Source organism: Cannabis sativa, chromosome 1 (assembly GCF_029168945.1).
Source record: "Cannabis sativa cultivar Pink pepper isolate KNU-18-1 chromosome 1, ASM2916894v1, whole genome shotgun sequence".
Lineage (NCBI taxonomy): Eukaryota > Viridiplantae > Streptophyta > Magnoliopsida > Rosales > Cannabaceae > Cannabis > Cannabis sativa.
In genome coordinates this window covers 4,185,861-4,208,187 of record NC_083601.1, presented here as the reverse complement: position 1 = coordinate 4,208,187, position 22,327 = coordinate 4,185,861, and the positions used below count along the sequence as shown (strand labels likewise).

Here is a 22,327-nt window from a genome sequence, read left to right as displayed (position 1 = left end):
TTCTTGGCTTATCTCAAGAAGCTTACATTAATCGTGTGCTCAAAAGGTTCAACATGGATTTGTGTAAAGCTGGTTCGTTCCTATTACGAAAGGGGACAAGTTCACTAAGCAGCAATGTCCTAAGAACGACTTGGAAAGAGGAGCAATGAAGAACATCCCTTATGCAAGTGTAGTAGGGAGTTTGATGTATGCTCAGGTTTGCACTCGACCTGACATAGCTTTCGTAGTCAATGTTCTTGGGAGATATTTATCCGATCTGGCCTTGATCATTGGGTTGCGGCCAAGAAAGTTTTGAGATATTTGCAAAGAACGAAGAGTTTTATGCTTGTGTATAAGCATGTTGACAATCTTCGAGTTGTTGGTTATTGATTCAGGATTTTGGTGGTTGTGTAGATGATTTAAAGTCAACTTCGGCTATATTTTCACCTTGGCGAGTCTTTGCTATTTCTTGGAAGAGTGTCAAACAGACTTTGATCACGTCATCTACTATGTATGCTGAGTTTGTTGCATGTTATGGGGCATCTTTGCAAGCTTTGTGGCTGAAGAATTTTATTTCGGAGATACGAGTGGTTGATTCTATTTCCACACCTATGCTAATCTATTGTGATAATGATGCTGCTGTTTTCTTTTCAAAGAATAACAAGATTAGTAGTGCTTCTAAACATATGGAAATAAAGTATCTCACTGTCAGAGACTTGGTCAAGAAAGGAGACATTGTCATTGAAAATTGCAAGACCGAGTCGATGTTAGCTGATCCTCTAACCAAAGGGTTAAGTGCCGTCTTTGTTTAATAAACATGTTGTTAATATGGGCATTTTAGAATCTTTTGATCTTTTGGGTTAGTGGGAGTTTTGTTTTCTGTTTGTTTTTAGAAATTATTATTTATAATTTTCTGAATAAAGTTATGAACTACATTTTATGTTTCAATATTTTTTATTATTGAATGGATATGTTTTCAATTATGTTTTGTTATATTCTCGAGAATGATTGAATTGAAAGCATGTGGTTCATATTGTTGTGATCATTGTCTTTTAAATTTATTTGCTTATTGACAATGATATGTTGTTGGCTTAATTCTTTAAGCAAGTTTAGTGACACTTACTTATTTTAAGTGGTGTATGTTTAATTTCACTGGCTTATTTAAAGCATCACGGTATCAGTGAAATTGAGGACTGATAAGGATATTATGTTATTTTAAATTGATCACATGTTGAACATAATTCCTTACCACACTACTAGACTTATTGACCATGTCGATTTAATACTTTGGTATTTGTGATTATGAATGTCTTTTGTTGAGTTAAAAGCAATATGACTGTCATAGTTCATTATCAAAGGTTAAATTGGACCGGTATGTTGAGATGCTATCAGAGAACTATCATTTTTTAAAGTGGCCACAAATGTTTTCCTGTTGTTCAACCCATGAGTCGTTTTCAAATAAAATTATTTTGATATATAATATATATGTATTAAAATCAATGTAGCCCAAGTGGGAGAATGTTAGACTTTTATTTGGGCTTACATTAAATTTTATTGGTTTTATTAAAACTTGGGTTGATTGGATAGTTCTTTGCTGTGTTAGCCCATGTTGTTGGTGATCAATTGTTAATGGGCTTAGCATCTGTGAGTAAAGTCTAGGTGAAGCAGAAGTGTGGGCTTTTCTAGTTGACTGAAGCCTTTGATGAGCAGGCCCAGCCCAACTAGGGTTTTGTAGCTAAGTCCCCTCCCTAACTCTATAAATACATATTGTCTCATCACAATTGTATACCTTTTGATAATCAGAGAAAATAAACTGCTTCTGATTTAGAGATCTAGGGAGGAAGACTTAGTTGATAGTATTGCACTATCGAATTGGAGTATGGCTTCTTTGTGGATCAATCAGAGATAATTGCTATGGATCAATCAGGTACACATACCTAATTATTATATCTTATTATTGTGTTCTATGTTATATACAAATAGATCTTGGGTTAATTGTTAATTTATCTAACATGACATACCATCATATATTAATATATATACATTTGAGAATACCTTTTGCCTTTTTGGTATTAATTCCAGCCAGGAAAGAAAAATGCACCATGTTGTTTCTCACTTATTCCAAGTTTGTTTTAGGTATAAACCACTGATGAAAACCATAATTTACAAAGGGAGTAAATTGGAGATGGAATATTATCTTCCAACTAAAACTATCTTCATATATATCCAACAGAGGCAGTTTAGCTATTAATATTAATATTAAGATGGTGTTTGGTTAAAGATAATTAATGAAATAGAATGGTAATGAAATAATTTTGATTTTATTATTTTAGTTTGATTGCATTTTAAAATATTAGAATGTTATTCTAATAGAATAATTTAAAGGGATTTTTTCTATAATAAGTATTTAGATTTAAATTTTACATTTTTAGCTTAGTAAGGGAAATTAAACAAAAAAGGAAATTCAAAAGTTTTTTTTTCAAAAATACCTATTGAATCTTCCTCCTCCGTCAATGTATATAATGTACGTATATAAATTACATGATGAGATCCATCTATCAATATAATTCTCTTTTGATCTTATTCTTCACATTATAAATAATATATATATTTTATATAGAAATTTTTTTGAAGGCTGTGAATTTATATATGAAATTTTATATTGGGAGTATATGTTATATTTGTTTAAAGATTTTCTTTTTTTTTAAAAAAAAAAAAAGAGTAGTGTCAGGGACTTTATTCATTATAAACAATTTTTATTTTATAACATACAAAAATATATTATATTCAATTTTGTTTGGTGAATTAGATTGTAATTACTATGTATGTATACTATTATATCATTATTTTGATTGTGTATTTTTGCAGGGTGATTATAACTAAATAAATTAATTAAAATAGAATAAAAAAATATTAATCATAATACACATGTATAATTTAGGAGGATTATTTTAGAAATATCCAAAAATAACAAAATTTTTACTTTTTTTTACAATTTTTTTTTTTACCTTTTATTGACTTTTTTCCCTTACAAACTGTTGTTTTTAAGTTGTTTAAAAAAGACCGTTGTTGACACGTTGCAAAAATAAAGCATAACTTTACGACAACATGAAAACAACATTATTTTCCCTCTAAAAAAATCACAAATTCGTATAAATTTTGTATAGCTGTTTTGTTGTTGTTTTACAATTATTTTCATGCTGTTGTCTAGGTGTTGTATAATTATTTTCTAGTTGCTTTAGTTGTTCTTTAGTTGTTTTTTTTTTATTTTACTGAACACATTATTTATTATAGTTGTCATGATGTTGTTTTTTTGGTTATTTTTTGTTATTTTATAGTTTATTTAGTTGATTTATAGTTGTCGTGAGGTTGTTTTCTCGTTATTTTTAGTTATTTTTTTTTATTTTTTGTTAAGAAAAGTATAATTTTTAACTTTAAAAGCGTCTTTTTGTAAATAAAAGTTTTACGTCGTAAAAATGGAAAATAAAATATAAAAAATAATATTTTTTAAAATTTCTCTATGAAAAATAAATAAAAAACAACACACAAATAAAAAAAATATGTATATATATTCATTTCTATTGAATAAATAACTAAATAACAACAAATAAACAACTGTATAACAACTTCACTACAATATGCAAATTACATAGACATGTAAACAACTCCACAAATTGCATCACCTCCAGAAGAAAAAATAAATTTACAAGCAACTACAAAATACTTGTATACTAACTCAATAATGCCTATAAATAAACTAAAAATATACTCATTTTTCTATTTGTTAAACATCTTAATAACAACTAACAAACAATTAAATGTAGTGTCAGGAATCAACTACAAAACAACAAGAATAAAACTAAAATCAAACACTCGGATAAGCTAAATATTGAAGAATCTATAATTATTTGTTCATCAATTGTTTTTATGTTTTTATATCGTTGTTAAATAGTTGTTAACAGTTAAAAAAATATATTAACAACTATAGTCTTTTTTCCAATTAAAAAGAAAAGAATATAAATATACCAACACTCGATGTAGAAATTAATAATATAATAGGAGTTGTTTCTCACTGTACTAAAAGATATAAACAACTTAAAAGGAAATTATAATGTTCAATATCACATGCAAGATACATGTGAAATTAATTAGAAAAAAGTTCAAAAAAATATAAAAGCAACGTTTCTTACAAAAATATTTTGCTCTTCAGCTACAACCAAAACCAAATATTTCTAAATCATTAATCCATGCACAGTAGCTTCAACCTTCTTGGAAGACTTTTGAACATTTTCTTTTACACTTTCTATGTATGTAACTCACTTCATTCTACCAAAGAAATAGAAATGAACAATAAGTCTATTCTCATCAGCTTTGAAGTTCATCATTACTAGAAATCAAGTCCTACAGCAATTAAAACAACATCAAAACAACATTAAACAAACTATAAAACAACTTTCTACTATGATTTTTTTCTTCAAATGAATGAACTACAAGCACAGAACATTTCAAACAAGACAAATAAAAAAATAAGTTATAAGCCTTGTAATATTTTTCTTTAGAAGGTTCAACTTGTAAACACCATCAGAGGTCTTATCACCCACCTAAAAAATATTAAGATGACAAAATTAATAAAACAATGAACCCTTAAAGTACGATTAATAGTTAAATAAAACTGTAAGTATATCATGTATTGAACAACATAAAAACAACAATATAACAACTAAAAAATAACGTAATTGTAAAACTTAATAAACATGAAACTAAAACAAATTTCAATTATAAAACTCAAATACAACTAATAAATGTAAGACTTAATTCAATGATATAGTTTTTTTTAAGAACCATATAATAACTAAATTAAAATTAAAAATTAACTAATTATAAACAGAAAAAGTGAGAGACATAAACCATTTAAGGTTGTATAATTTTTCTTACTAAATACATTAAAAAAATATATAAACAAAACAAAATAAGTCTTTGAAACCAAACAAAGACAATAAAAATTATACATTAATCTTTTGAGTTGCAACCTCGACATCATTATCTCACCTTTTGCCCTTAAAGACTCTTTAATATGGATGACTTGGTGAAACAACAACAATAAAATAAATTAAAAGATGAAACAACTATAAATCAATTAAGAATTAAAAATAAGCTAGATGTGATTTGTATTACGTTGAATAAATATTATTAAAAAAGTGTACTTTTAAATAGTATAATTTCTTTCATTATTATTATTTTGAATAAAAATAATTAAAAAAAAAACCAATTTTTAGATTGTTCTATTTTGGCAATTAAATAATAACAACAACAAATTGAAAAAAAAAAAAACTTACTTTTAATATTATTTGAAAGAAATAATCAATTGGTCATATAATCTCTATTTTTTTTTTATTTCTTATGCTGTGAAAAATAGGTAGTTATTTAATTAATATCACATCTATTTTTTTAATTTGGAGAGAGAGAGAGAGAGAGAGAGAGAGAGAGAAATGAAGAGAAGAAACAGAAAATGAAGAAAAAAAAAAGAGAAAAAGAGGGAGTTAACATGTAAAAGAGACTAAGAAAAAATGGGGGAAAGATGACCTAAATAATAAATGTATTTTTGTAATTAAAGAACTTTTTGAAAAATAAAATTGAAAACTAGATTTTATAAAAAAGTTTAAAAAACCAAACATAAATAAAAATGTAAAAAAGATGCCAAATTTGACATCTAGTGTAAAAATCCCTAATTTAAATTCTATTATATATTGTAATGGAATAAGTATTCTATTTTAAAATAAATAAATAATAAAAAAAAACCATTTCAATAAGAAAAAAAATTAATTTTTATCAATTTTTTTTATATATTTAAATTTTATTCTTATTGCTATTTTTATTCTCATGTTTTAATTACAGAAATTTAGATGTCTTTTTACAAAAAATAGATTAATTTTCCGGCACAATGCCATACCAAATTTTATATATATTTTTTTTCAAAAAAGAAAAAATGAGCCAAATTTTTACTTAATTAGTAATTCATCTTGCAAATAATAAATCATCTATGACTACTATTTGGAAATATGGTCTAATGCACAATATAGCATTATAAAATACAAAATATATTTATATAATTAATAAATTAATTAGTATTTAAAAATAATTAATAATTAATATTGTAATTGAAAATATACTAATATTGTTTATAATTAATTAAATATTATTTACAACATTATGATAAAAAAAATAATAGAATGTATATTATATTGTGTGATAAATTTATTACAACCCAACCAAAAAAAACCTAAAATTAATGATTATCATTAATTAATAAAGAAGCCAACACATATGTACACACCCACACGTGCACACATCAACGCGAAGATTCATGTGTAAACAGATATGTATATTATATTATTATATACGTATATATAGGCAAATACACATACGTAACTGTACATATAATAATATAAACATTTAGCAAAGAGTATTATGTATAAAATGTCATGTCCCCTCCTATATGTATATAGAATCCACATACCCACAACTTGCCTATATAGAATCTACATTTATACATATATTAATGCTTACACGTACACTTCCTCAATTTAAGATTATCATTACTTTCTCTCTCGCACGTTAGTATTGTTAGAGATTTTATAACAATGGAAGAAAATCAAGATTTATTACAACTCTATTGTAAAATAATACAAGGACTAAAATAAGAGATTGATTAAATATATGTTACAATACATATATATACACTATATATATCACATATATATGAAAGGTAGAAGAGAAGATTACAACACATGTAATATAATATATATATATATAACAAGAGAATAATATATGTATATATATAAATACTCACTCACAACCTTGAGTGTAGATTAGTGGGGATCACCATGACTTGAACAAGGTATTACACCTTTGTCCAAAAGATTATTTCCCCTATCTCTAAGCACTAAGGGAACTCTCTAGGAAATAGCTTTGGGAATTATCAAGCCTTAGGGTTTTCTAGCAAAGTGCTTTCTTGATAGAAAACTTGACATCTCTTACAAATGAGCACCAAAGACCTCCTTTTATAATGTATAGGTGATCACTTAGAATTCAAAATACACAACACTCATTTCTCTCATATAAATGAGTATTAATATAGTTTGTAACAACTATATTTCATACCATTTGAATCCTATCATCAAATTGTGTAACAACCCTTTTATTACACTAATAATGTGTGATCAACACATGAGTTACATGTGACAACAAATTGTAACTCCTCTCCAAGTTACAACATGTAGGTTACAAAAGTGTAGGTTATAAAATCATAGGTTACACATTTATTTACCATACACTTAATATATATTATTCACATATATTTATCACATTTTAATCTACTTTATTATTATATTATAAAATAATATAACAATCCCCCACTAGATTAAAATGTGTGACACACTTGTAACACACTTGTAACATTTATTTAATCAATCAAAATATTATATCAAAATATAACATTCCCCCACTTTGATTGAATAAATATACACTTTTAAAGAAGTCTTGCTTAGGTGCATTAGGTAAAATGTCTTTCGACTTGAATTTTACCTTAGTGTAGTTACCACAAAGTTTGATGAAATTTTGGTTGCCGTAGCATTGAACCACTATCCCTTTAATACAAACCGGTGATAGCACACACACCCTCGCTAATGCTCACTTGAGACCGCATGTCTCGCTCTTGCACCGTTAATGGCCATGTGCAAAATTCCAATTCATGGACTCTCTAGAGAATACTCCCAATTCTCATAAGAGGCGGCACCACCTCTAGTCCATATAGGTGGAGTTTTAGTGTCTCACCACTCGTTAGACACTTCTTAAGCTTAAGTGAGTTTTCTTAAGCTTAAGCTCCATTAAAAAACCTTTTGGTTTTAACCCTCAATTTTACAACATGTACTCATCCATAGATGGGACAATTGAGTACCACATTCACTCTATTGACTTGTTATTACCTATTGAACTTAAGACTAGATTTTTACTAGTGTTAAGATAGGTTACCATCAATGAGCAAAACGCTAAGGGAGTTTAGGTCCCATCCCTCGAAAATTCATGCTTTAATCTTGTACGGAGATTAAGCGATTTGTTATAACCTCTCACTATTGATTCCATGTGAATCATGCATGCCAAAAAATATAGTGTTCACTTTGTGACCACTTTTCTCCTTAAGTACTTAAGCTTTGAAAATTCAATCATAAAAGATTAATTTTCACTCAACTCAAATTCTCAATAATTTTGATACCAAGCATATCAAAAATACACTAATTTAGACACCAAATATGTCTAAATTCTCATATTTTAATTTTAGACACCAAGTATGTCTAAACTTTCTCATATTGGAGTATGCACCCCCACATTTTCACATTTCATTATCAAGACAATATCTTGATTTTAAAATATAGAAGACTACTTTGTCTCTATATTTTTTTTTTTTTTTAAAATCACTATTGAAAAAAAAACAAAATTCAAATTCTCTTTATTCACAATATATATGATAATAATCTCCACATCAATAGTAATAAACACTATCAATATTATCATCATATACATTATATAATTTGTATGTTACTAATCAACATCTTATATGTAACATACACATAAGAGCAATATTAAATTCACAATATATATGTTACATATCTCACACATATATAACATAAATACACATTAATATACATGATATATATTATATACACATATATAACATATATTATATATGCATGTCTCACATAAATACATAGAAGTAATTATTTCTACGTATTTAATCTCACTAATATATATTATATCACATGCTCTACATATATATAATATATATTACTCATACATACATATTATATATTATATATCTCACATATATACATATAATAACATGATATAAAATTTAAATATCATATTATATACTACTATATATATTAATATGATACAAACACATAATCACATATATTTCACATATATATAACTCATATATATATTATATATTACTATCATATAAAATAGTAAATCACATAATATTCACCATCATGCTCACCCATGAATGGCTTTCACATAAAATCTCTTATCCTTGTATTCTCACAATCTTGATTTATCACCTCTTCCATTGAAAAGGGATAAGCTTTTGATTGTTAGAGATTTTATAACAATGGAAGAAAATCAAGATTTATTACAACTCTATTGTAAAATAATACAAGGACTAAAATAAGAGATTGATTAAATATATGTTACAATACATATATATACACTATATATATCACATATATATGAAAGGTAGAAGAGAAGATTACAACACATGTAATATAATATATATATATATAACAAGAGAATAATATATGTATATATATAAATACTCACTCACAACCTTGAGTGTAGATTAGTGGGGATCACCATGACTTGAACAAGGTATTACACCTTTGTCCAAAAGATTATTTCCCCCTATCTCTAAGCACTAAGGGAACTCTCTAGGAAATAGCTTTGGGAATTATCAAGCCTTAGGGTTTTCTAGCAAAGTGCTTTCTTGATAGAAAACTTGACATCTCTTACAAATGAGCACCAAAGACCTCCTTTTATAATGTATAGGTGATCACTTAGAATTCAAAATACACAACACTCATTTCTCTCATATAAATGAGTATTAATATAGTTTGTAACAACTATATTTCATACCATTTGAATCCTATCATCAAATTGTGTAACAACCCTTTTATTACACTAATAATGTGTGATCAACACATGAGTTACATGTGACAACAAATTGTAACTCCTCTCCAAGTTACAACATGTAGGTTACAAAAGTGTAGGTTATAAAATCATAGGTTACACATTTATTTACCATACACTTAATATATATTATTCACATATATTTATCACATTTTAATCTACTTTATTATTATATTATAAAATAATATAACAAGTATATGGCTCAAGTATTTTCTTCCAATTATCTGCCTAAAATATATTAAAGTAGAAACAATAATCCTAAGAGAATCGGCAAGAAATAGGATGGGACAACTAAACTATATAATAATTAAATTGAAATTTGGCTGGATTTTATAATTTGATATTTGATGAATTAATTCAATTATTTCATAATCTGATACACGGGCAATGGCGTCGAGATATTAAAAAATAATATGTACGTGTACATGGTTAGGTGCAACGTGCGAGCTAAGATAGTACGATACAAACTAGGTGATATCACAAACTGGCCAAAGTGGTGACGCATGTTGGTATGCATGCTGGCAGCATATTGATGCTTAGTTTGTACAGCAGTGATATATTTTCGTAAATATCTTCAATATTATTCGGATCGGGACGAGACTTGATATTCGCTATTTATTTAGCTCCATTAATACAATGGTGCAATCAGATTTGAGAAACTCTGTGATTTGGTACATGGTGATGAAAACATATGTCTACATAGCAAAAATCATATATATTCTTGGTAGAAGACTAAAAGCTTAGAATGCTCCTTCAAGGGAAAGTACCTAGTATCACCTCTCCACCACCCCTGGCACCTTGGTGCTAAGTGAGCTACTACTAGTCAGCGGGACTAGTAGGGCGGGCATATGAGGATCGCGAGAGGATTCATATGTCTCCATGAGTTGGAATACTCATGGACACTATCGTGCCAACCCAATAGTGCGTCTAAAAATGCTGCTAGAGGTTAGCGGGTACGCTTCTATTGGTTTTGCCAGTATGGCGCTTTCACGGGACATGGCCTAAACCTCCAAGAGACGTTGTGATGCACCTTGGCCACGAGTCTCAACACGAGATGACACTGGTAGTCATTCGTGGGCTAGTTTGCATACGCGCATGGGACGGAAGCACCATGCTCAAAGAGACAGAGGTCTAATGTATGCTACTAGTTTGGTGGCTTGTCTCGAGGGCCTGCCAACATGCGTGGAAGCATGATGCCTTGAGGATTAGACTATGGATGTATGAGAGTCCTTGGGTGATCAGGGAGATTGTTGGAAAGTATCGAATGGGGGCATGATTAGAAGCATTGGCGCGTCAGCTTAATGTTAGCATCTTGCCACACATGCTACCTTGGTCACGAGTGACTAGGTGAGCAATAGTGTTGAGATTTACCTTATTATAGTGGGAACCTATGGACAATGCAAGTATCTTGGTTAGAGTGCCTCGATGTATGGATGCACTCATGGATGGTAGAAAGCATGACTCGTCGGGAGTTGTTCAAGAGACGGAAGTGTGCATGAGGCACACGGTCGCGCAAAAAATGAGCCCATTGTTAATCAGATGGTTGAAAGCTGGCCTTGGCTTAGAGAAGTCAAGGTGCAGCACGGGTGTGCCTGAAAAAGGTGAACTTGTGACAGTTGGTATCAGAGCTAGGTTCATCTTAATAGGAGGTGAACCTGGTTGGCCTATCCTAGAAGGGATGTATGCGTGTGGAAGGATTGAGAATATGGTCTAAATGTTGGAACAAGATGTCATGGAGCCCAAAAGTCTCCTAAAGTGAATCAGTAGACCGAGATGGAGTTGAGACTGGGTTGCTTTTCTTTGTGGGGATACTAGACATCCTAGAGAGGAGACAATGATGTTTGCTTCGAATTAAGTTCAGGGATGCTAGAAAGATAACTACCACGTGTAATTATAGAGAGGTGCAACAAAATATTTGAAACTTGTTGGCGTAGTATAAAGTTAGATTGTGTAGTCAATACTGTATGCTTTGTACACTAAGCCGAGTTTTCTTGAGTGACATTGTAAGCTGCAAGAGGCACCTTTATTGAAAAGGACGCTTGTTGGCATGGGAGTGGAAGTATTGCAGGGGCCGTTAGATTATTGTTAGTCACGATAGTGGTTGAGAGTTGATGACCAAGATGGTTCAAATTTGGATAGACATGGAGTGCTTCAATTGCTACGTATGTCTGTCAAGAGAAATGCATATGGAGACCAAGTGGCAAATGCCGTAATCGCTAGAGAATGATTGTACTTGGAGGCATTGCATGTGAATTTTATTTGATCCAGATGGAAAATGTCAAGACAATCGAGTGGGAGGTGTTGGCTTGTAAAAGCGCCAGTGGGCGTAAGTCACACAAAGGCATTGATAGAGATACAGAGTTGTGAAATGAATGCATTAAAGAAACCAGCATGTCTAAAAAGACTAAACGCAAATGTTTAGATGATGCTAGAGTTTGAGTGGAGGCTAAATGGTTGTGCTAGTGGGACTTAATAGTCATGTGAGTCTGCAAAGGTCAAGAGGGGTGCTAGAGTTTGCATGAAGGTCAGAGGATTCACTACAACATTAAGGAGCAATAGCGGCGGGCTACTCGGCCGCTATTGCTCCTTAATGTGGCCGCTAAAGGGCAATAGCGGCGGACCTCGGCCGCTATTGGTCCGCCGCTATTGCTTGGCCGCTATTAGTATTATTAGCGGCCAAAAAAAACAGGGTCCGCCGCTATTGCTATTAATAGCGGCGGAGAAATAGCGGCGGGACCCCGCCGCTATTGCCCTGTGTCAGACTTCGTGTTTCGAGACTGACACAGGGCAATAGCGGCGGGGTCCCGCCGCTATTGCTCCGCCGCTACAGCACACCAGAATAAAAAAAAAAATAGTAATTATTTTTAAAAATTTATTTATATTATATATAAATTTATTTATATTATATATATAAATAATTAAATATTTAATAAATAAATCTAATTAATATAATTAAACTAAATATTAATCTTCATTAATAATTAAATATTATTAATAATTTAAAATTGTCTCTAAAGTAATTAACTTTAACACATTAATCTTAATAAAATATTGTCTCAAAATTAAACTAAATTATAACAAAACATAAATAAATTATTCATTAACATCTTCATTCAGGTCTCTAATTATGAAGTCTTGATCTGGATTATTTTCGGTACGAGTCCCCGAAGCCCGTGGCGGAGAAGGCACATACGCTTGGTCTGATGATAAACCCAACGTCAAATTACCGAGCTCAGCTTGGTTGAAAATGGGAGTTGAAAAAAATTGGTTCTCCTGCGATGAACTCCCAAATAATCCAAAATCAGCAAAGTTTGAGCCGAGCGGAGGAGACTCTGACGGTGTTCGGTATAAGAACTGATTCCCCATTGGCGGAGCAGACTGTTGTTGCTGCTGAGGAGACTGCTGAGGAAAAGATTGGGGTTGCTGCTGCAAAAAATTTTCAAATTGCTGCTGTGACAAATTTTGGAATTGTTGTTGCGAGGAAGGCTGAAATTGTGGTTGCGAAGGAGGTTGTTGTTGCTGTTCCGGAGGAGCGGCATGACACTGAGAAGAGGAACCACCAGGCGACTGCGACTGACTATACGTTTGAACGAAATTGTCAAAGCGTGGGTTAAATATTTGGGCACGTTGTTCAGGCGTCAAATTACCCCCCCAAGTGGCACGCATAGCTGAGAATATATCTGCCACAGTGCTCATCATTTCAGTAGTTGGTTGGGGAGGCACCGTTGATTGAGTTTGAGGGATTGGTTTCTTTCCTTTGCCCTTGAGCCTTTTACCCACGCCTCTTTGATAGTCAGATCTTTGGCCTAGAACTGTTTCCATAACGTCAAACTGATAACCAGTATCAGATTCAGATTCAGCCCCAGTATCGCTCTGGGATTGTCGTTCCAGTCGCTTCCTATCAAGCTCCTTGATCAGTTCCTCCTATTTAAATCCAAATTATTAGAATATGTAATTAATATAAAATATAAATTTTAATAATAAATCATTTTAATCACTTACATAATCTTTTGCAGCTAATTCATTAACGAAAGTTCCAGACGGTTTTTTCACATGGATCTCCTTCCATGCTTCAACTACATGCTCTCCAGGAGGACCCCCCTATACAAATATAAACAATTAAATTAGTTTACTATAAGAAAAAAATATTATTAACTATTAAACAATTTTTTTTTTATGAAACATTTAACAATTAAAGAATTAATACATACCATTCCGTGGCGTATGGACGCCAACGATTTTGTGCCTTGCGTTGTTGGATATTTCATTAGTTGGCGATTCGATTTATTTTTAGTTGAACGATTCAAAAATGCCTCGCTAACGAACAATTCGCAAACTGGTTTCCAAGTCTCAGTATTCAAGTAGTCAGGGGGGAATTTGAGAACTGTGTCCCAATCTTCTGGTTTTTTGTAATGTTGTTTGAAATGCTTGTGTCTGAGCGTCTTTCGCTCACTATACCGCTCCGCCATCACCGAATACAAAGTCCCCATAAGTAGGTCTCGATGGGGATTCCCATCGATATCAAAATAGTACTATGTAATAAAATAATTTAAAATTATGTTAATTTATAAATGAGGACATAAAATTATTACAACCTTTAATAATTAAAAATCACTTACTCTTATTCGATTGAGCACTTGATCCTTGTATTGTTGGGGTACATCGGAAAAATTTAGATGACCACCCGGGCACAACATGCTCACTTGTTGGCCAAGAAATCGAACATAATTGCTTGCTTCAGTGCCAACAACTTTGCCGGTTTCAAGATCTACCTCCACCGGTAAGGGCTTACCAGCTTCTCTCCGTTTTTTTTTAGATTAGCGTTTGCGGCAACCCCACGACCCTTTCTGACCGGAGGTGGAACTATATATATTCGAGGGAAAAATAATTTTATTAGTAAATCATACATTCACTATTTATATTCAGAACAATTGTAGATTTCAAAAAATATGAAAACACTTCGCAAGATGACGGTACCCTAGAAGGATCAGGGGGATCCCTGCCATCACCATCCCCACCGTGGTATGTCGCTAACGTAGCTGACATTTTACTTTACTTCGAAGACGGAGAAAAATGTAAGAATTCACAAATGTGAAACACATAATTGAAGTATAAGTATTTAAAATGTTAATACGAAAGAAATTAAATATTCCTTTAATTGCAAAAAATTTTAGTAACAAATGTTTACAAAATAAAAATTACACTGAAGAATCACTATCATTTCCATCATTCACTAAGTTTACATTTTCATCCTCTACATGTTCAACTAGTAAATCATCTACTTCTTCAGCAACATAATTTTCATCAAGTTCATTATTCTCTATCTCAGAATCCACTAACTGATTGGACGATTCAACAATTACTGGAGGTTCATTCGATTGCATAATCAACTCTCCAAGATCAACCGTCAACACAAAATTGGCGAGTTAGAATCACTAACAACATCTACATCGATCTCATCTTCGTTGTCAGCAATGTCCCAAATTTGTCGATGGCTAATATCTTCAACAACCTTCCAATCGCGACCTCTGAGTGGATCTTCAAGATAGAAAACTTGCTTCGCCTGGTTAGCAAGGATGTACGGTTCATCTTGATACCAATATCCACGAGTATTTATACTAGTTATATTATTTTCAGTAATTGTCTTCTTTCTTAATGGATTAGTGTTATACCATTTACATTCAAACAATGACACTGTATATGCACCAGTATAAGATATAGTGATTACATCTTCAAGTGTGCCGTAATAATTAAACCCTTCAGTTCCAGCAAAGAATAAGTAACACCACTATTTTGTGTCTTCCGCTTTTGGTCTCGCTTTGATGCAATAAACCGAACACCATTCACTACACAACCTTCGTAAAATGTTGCTAAGTAATCGAACCCGGAAGCGAGAGCGAGTAACTCATCACCATTTTGTAAAGTTCCAAGCTTGTGCAACTCATATATCTAAATACATAAAATGTATTAATATGAGAGGAATATAAATGATTGAATTAAAACTTAACAATTTTGTCGTTATACCTTCTTGTGAAACCACGGACGGAAAGTTTGCCTATGCAAGACATCGTGATTACCATTAGGATATTCATGTCTGATCTTGTCCAAATGTTCACTGTGAAGTATGATAATGTCAAGATACGATAGAGGGAGATAGAAAATAAATACTAAAAATTTAATAAAATAATTTATAAAAATGTAACAAACTTACTCTAAGTAAGCTTGGATTTCAGGAGAATTTTGAAGAATGTACCACTCAGCTTTTTCACGACTGGTATGATCAAGAGGCTTGATAAGTCCGCTAGTTAAAGGACGAGATTGAGAATTAAAAACTGAGAGATAGCGACAAACAGAAGGCGCATCTTCATTTCGATCAAGCCGATTAAATCTTGTTTCACACCCTTTAAAGTACATTGAACAAAAGGTTACTGCCTCATCAGCAACATAACCTTCAGCAATTGACCCTTCAGGACGTGCCTTATTTCCCACATAATTCTTCAATTTTTTCATGTACCTTTCAAAAGGATACATCCATCTCATAAAGACCGGGCCACCCAATATCGCTTCTTCAGGCAAATGCAATACCAAGTGTATCATTATGTCAAAAAAAGCTGGGGGAAAAATCAATTCCATCTTGCACAATAACAGAATTAAATTATTTTGAGCGTCCTCCATATCTTTTACGTTTAGAGTTCTAGAGCATAACTGTCGAAAAAAATTACACAGCTGAGTAATAGTTGTTGCAGTGTCACGAGGTAGAAATTTACGGACACCAACCGCTAGTACTCGCTGCATAATGACATGACAATCGTGGGATTTTAACCCAATAATGTTAGACTCATCTGGCGAAACTTTGCTCTTTAAATTTGAACAGAAGCCATCGGGAAACTTTATTCCTTTAACAAACTGACAAAAAAGTTGTCTTTTCTCACGAGTCAAAACATAAGGAGCATGCGGTTTCATTAGCCTCCCATTCCCATCTTCATAAATCCACAACGATTCCCTAATACCCATCTTCTTTAAATCATGGCGCGCATTGGTTGTGTCCTTTGATTTATCATTATCCAAGATGGTTCCTAGGAGACTATCACACACATTCTTCTCAACATGCATGACATCAATGTTGTGTTTTAAAATATTCGTGCTCCAATACTCCAACTCGTAAAAAATACTTTTTTTCCTCCAATTACAGTTTTCTGCAACTCTTCTACGTTTCACACCCCCAAAATTTTCATGATGTCCGGGAATTTGGGGTTCGAGAGCATTAACTTGTGATAATATTTCTTCACAAGTAAATCGTCGTGGAGGAGGTCTTCTTTCAACTTTACCATCAAATCGAGTATCCCTTCTCATTGCATGGTTACTTGGCAAGAACCTTCGATGACCAACATATGATGTCTTCCCGATCACTCGAATGGACGTCGTGTCTTCATTACAAGTAGGGCAAGCTTTACAACCTTGACCACTCCACCCAGACAAGCTACTACGAGCAGGAAAATCATTCACTGTCCACAAAAGCGCAGCACGCATGGTGAACATCGAGTTGGTCGAACTATCTCTCGTTGCTACCCCATTATTCCACAACTCCTTTAATTCATCCACCAAAGGTCTTAAAAATATATCCATGTCTTTACCTGGAGATTTTGCACCAGGAATTAGGGTAGATAGCAAAAAATAATTATCTTTCATACATAACCAAGGTGGTAGATTATAGTTAGCTACCACCACTGGCCACATGCTGTATGCAAGACTCATGTTGCCAAATGGATTAAATCCATCGAGGTAACCCAAGTCGAACATTTCTTGGGTCCCTTGCAAACTCAGGATGTTTTGCATCAAAGTCTTTCCAAGCTAAACCATCGACCGGGTGTCGCAACACCCCATCATCTTTTGATTTTCCAGTATGATGCCATATCATGCTTTTCGCTGTAATCCTCGAACTATATAATCTTTTAAGTCGAGGTGTCAACGGAAAGTATCGCATGACTTTGCAAGGAACTTTTTTTCCTTTCCCATTCTCGGAAGTAACCCAACGACTAGTTCCGCAAACTGGACAAGCCTCCTTGGATGCATTCTCCTTATAAAATAAGCAACAATTATACAAACAGACATCGATATTATCATAACCCAAGCCTAATTTCTTCAATCTCTTTTTTGCCTCGTAGTAAGTTGATGGAATATTATTTTCTTTCGGAAACGCAAACTTTAAAAGCTTCAATAATTCTTCAAAGATGTTATTAGGAATTTTTCCCCTAACTTTTAAATGCAATAGCTTTGCTAAAAAGTTTAGAGACGAAATCCAATCACAACCGGGATACAATTCAGCTTCAATTTCCTCAAATAAGTCATGAAACTGAGGGTTTGTGGTTGGTTGTTCATCTTCTCCTTGTACATCCTCTGTTGTTGGGGGAAAGAAGTCTTCTAGAATAGGTATCATTTCATCCTCTGATTCAATATCGGCAACTGCTACATCATCGACAACATCCTCAGGCTCGCCGTGATAAATCCACTTATCATATCCTTGCATGAAACCTCGATCAAACACGTGTGCTCTAACCCTATCTATTTTTTCAAACCTACTATCTATACATCTCACACAAGGACATCGAATTCTTCCATCACAATCCTTATGTTCTGATGCCATTGCTAAAAAGGCTTGTAAACCATTCCAAAATTCATGGCAACCACGATTTCTGATTTTGGTCCAAGACTTATCAATTGTCGCCATCTACAATTTAGGCGACAAATAAAGTGTTACAAATTTGAATAATTTGTAAAGTGTTTTGAAATATTTTATGAATTACACATTTAAATAAAAATTTTATGAATATTTTATGAATTACACATTTAAATAAAAATTTTATGAATATTTTATGAATTCACATTTAAATAAAAATTTTATGAATATTTTATGATTTACATATTTTATGAATTACATATTAATAAAATTTTATGAATATTTTATGATTTACATATTTTATGAATTACACATTAATAAAATTTTATGAATATTTTATGATTTACATATTTTATGAATTACACATTTAAATAAAAATTTTATTCATTAATATTTACAACTTAAATTAAAAAAATGAACAAATTACTCTTTAAAAATATTTTAATTTTTATGTTATTTATTAATTTATATAAAAAAAAGTAATAACTTATTATAGTTTAAACTAATTTATTTAAAAAAATAATTAATCTCTTTTTTAAGAATTATTTATTTTAAAAAAAATATATTATTTAAAAATTTATATAATATATTATAATTTAAACTATTTTTTTTATTTAATTTATAAAATTAAAAGTTCAATTTTTTATTGAATTTTTAAATTTTTTTTTTGAGAAATATTTAATTTATAAAATTAAAACTTTATTTTTATAAAATAAATTTATATTAAATTATAATTTTTTAATTCCATTATTAATCTTAATTTTTTAAAATAATAAAATTATCACAAACATATATGTGAAATTACAAAACTTACAATTTATTAATACCAAACATAAAAATTTATTAGTTTAATTACAATTTATATTAAAATAAAAAAATTCATTTTTATTATACTTTTTTATTTTTTTCATTGTTTTTATTTTTCTTTATTTAAAATATGTGAAATTACAAAACTTACATCCTAAAATTATATTTGATAACTTTTTCACTATTCTCACTATATTATCATGATAATTCATATTTAATATACTAAACAAAATTAATTACATTAAATACAAATTATAATATAACAACAACAAATAAACATTAATAAATAATTTCAATTCCACAAAATAATTAAAAAATGTAAATAAAAAAATACACCAATAAAATATTTATATAACTATACAAAATAATATATATAATATATATTTATATAAACAAAAATAACATTACTATATATATAATATACAAATAATACATTATATTTCAAAAATATAACCAAAAATTATATATATATATCCACAGTGTATATATAAACCAAAATAAAACAATATATATCAAAATTATATATATATATATATACAGTGAAGTAAAAACACAAATAGTATATAAAACAATAAATACCCAAATCAAAAATATATATATACAGTGAAAATATATACACAAATAAATCAAAAAATACCCATATCAAATATATATATAAACAGTTAACATATATACACAAATACAGATTATTATATATATATATACACAAATACAGATTATTATATATATACACAAATACAGATTATTATATATATACACAATATATACTATTCTTTTATATATATATATACTAATAATAATATTACAAATTATATATACTAAAAACTACACAGATCTATATATATACACATTCTAAAACACCTAATATATTGCAATTTACATAACCTAAAAATTACACAAATTTTTATATATACACAGAATACGAAATATTAAAAACAATATATACATTATACATTACAATTCCTAACATTTCAAAAAATATTTCAAACATAAAACAAAAAATTAAATTATACAAATCAAAAATATAAATATACATAATATAAATACCTTAAAACAGAGGCTTCGGAAGCGGCAGTGGCGGAGCAAGAGTGGTCGGCCGGAGGCGGTTTGGGCAGGCGGAGGCTTCGGAGTGGGCTGATGCGGTTGGGGGAGGCGGAGGGAAAAAATTTTAGGGTTTGATTTTTTTTTGAAGAAAAACGGAAAATGGTAAAACTGGGTCTGATGGGGTTTATATAGGCATTTTAGCGGCGGGGTATTAGCGGCGGACCCCGCCGCTAATAATAATTAATTTATTTTTTTTTTTAAAAAAAAAAACTGATTACTATTAGCGGCGGGGTCCGCCGCAAATACTTTCAAATGTAACGGGCGGGAATTTTCCCGCCCACTCATTAGCGGCGGACTATTAGCGGCGGGCTCCGCCGCTAATACTAATAGCGGCGGAGCAATAGCGGCGGGTCCGCCGCTATTAGTATTAGCGGCGGAGCAGTTGCGGCGGACTGCCCGCCGCTAATATGATTTCAAAAAAAAAAAATTCCACGGCCAACAATAGCGGCGGACCCCCCTCTCCGCCGCTAATACCTATGTTAATAGCGGCGGAGGGGGTCCGCCGCTAATATGCCCGCCGCTATTGACTTAAAATGTTGTAGTGATTGCATCATTGGAACATAGTACATCGAGGGAGCCAAAAAGGGCATGATGCTAGAGCGAATCAGTTGGATGGTTGAGTGGACAATGCATGCATATAGAAATTGACAGGAGTGATATATGAGATAGCTTGTAATATCCCGATAAGTTAAATGGTAAATAATTAGGGTTTATATTGATATTATGAATTAATCAGGTAATAAGTGGGATTATGATCCTACTAATTTATTTCAGCATAAAATTTAAATTTTGCTATAAGTGAGTAAATAATCGTAATTTGTTAATTACGGAGATTTATATAGCATGTGTGAATGTAATATGAGCTATATGTGGAATAAAAATATTTCAGGTTCGGCGACCCCGGAGACTCAATAAGTGGATATATAAGCGTAATTTGTTAATTACGGGGATTTATTTGAAATACGTGGATATAATATGAGTTATTTGTGAAATAAAAATATTTTCAAGTTTGGCGACCCTGGAGACCCGATTGGAGGCCAAAAATGTCACAACAGTTTTATATAGAAATATTGATGAGATTATTGGGATAAGTTGATTTTAGAAATATCGGGGTATTTTAGAGTACTCGAAGTTGACCAAATACCCTAAAAATAGAGATTTCTTAGTGGCTAAGAAATAATAAGATAATTATTAATAATAAAGTTTTTTATTAATATTATTATATTATTATTATTAATATATTATATTATTATTATTATTATTATTATTATTATTATTATTATTATTATTATATTATTATAATATTATTTATATATAAGTTAACGTAAGTTAACTTTTATATATATATATATTAAGTTATCAGTGAAACAGAACAGAACGAACGACGAACGAAACCCTCGTTCTCCCTCCTTCGATAAAACCTTCTCCCCTTATATTTATTTTCTTCAATTTTCAATCCAAAACTTAGCGATCTAAGCTCTGGTAGTAGCAGGATAGCAAATCTTTGAAGAGGGAAAGCTTAAGGTATGGTTTAATTTCGTTTTAAGTTTAAAAACAATTGGTTTCGTATAGGGGTTTTGTGAATTAGAATAGTTATGAAGGTTCTGACCTTATAGAATTGTTCTCGGGTAGTCATGGGACTAGTTTCGATATTTTCTTGTTGAATTAGAAGTGATTTTTGAGTTAGAAATCGAGTTTGGAACTTTTTAAAGCTTAGTCCGAACGTTAATGGCGTTTTTCATTTAAGGGGTCGATTTTTATTTCTGTTACGTAAGGATGGTAGTATTTATGGCATACATGCACCCTGTAAAGTTTGGAGTCATTTGGATAAGTTTTGGTAGTGTTTCGGTGAGTGCGAAAATTGAAATTTTCGTATTTCACAGTTTATAGAAATTCCTAAGAGATCAGAAATCATATTTTTGTCATAACTTTTGACTCGGGTGTCCGTTTTGGATATTCTATGTACCGTTTCGAAGCTTGAGACGAGCTCTACAATATGGTGTATGTTTTAGAGCTGAA

At 31.0% G+C, this 22,327-nt stretch overlaps 2 protein-coding genes across 2 annotated transcripts; both read right to left on the bottom strand.

The window, feature by feature from the left end:
• Positions 1 to 14,918: 14,918 nt before the first annotated feature.
• On the bottom strand, positions 14,919 to 17,346 carry LOC133038181 (uncharacterized). Its single transcript, XM_061116406.1, has 5 exons — positions 15,932 to 17,346; positions 15,745 to 15,835; positions 15,477 to 15,669; positions 15,161 to 15,414; positions 14,919 to 15,059 (listed from the first exon to the last, which is right to left on the bottom strand). Exons 1-5 carry the CDS (start codon positions 17,344 to 17,346, stop codon positions 14,919 to 14,921), a joined length of 2,094 nt encoding a protein of 697 aa, XP_060972389.1.
• Positions 17,347 to 17,488: 142 nt separating this feature from the next.
• LOC133038013 (uncharacterized) lies at positions 17,489 to 18,448 on the bottom strand. Its single transcript, XM_061116055.1, has one exon. The coding sequence runs from the start codon at positions 18,446 to 18,448 to the stop codon at positions 17,489 to 17,491; it is 960 nt and encodes a 319-aa protein (XP_060972038.1).
• Between the last annotated feature and the right edge of the window lie 3,879 nt (positions 18,449 to 22,327).

Coding starts and splice junctions, on each gene's coding strand:
- LOC133038181 (XM_061116406.1), bottom strand. CDS start 17,346: ATGGATATATTTTTAAGACCTTTGGTGGATGAATTAAAGGAGTTGTGG. Junction 15,670..15,744: donor GTCCGTGGTTTCACAAGAAG/GTATAACGACAA, acceptor TTATGTATTTAG/ATATATGAGTTGCACAAGCT. Junction 15,415..15,476: donor TTCTTTGCTGGAACTGAAGG/GTTTAATTATTA, acceptor GTGCATATACAG/TGTCATTGTTTGAATGTAAA.
- LOC133038013 (XM_061116055.1), bottom strand. CDS start 18,448: ATGGCGACAATTGATAAGTCTTGGACCAAAATCAGAAATCGTGGTTGC.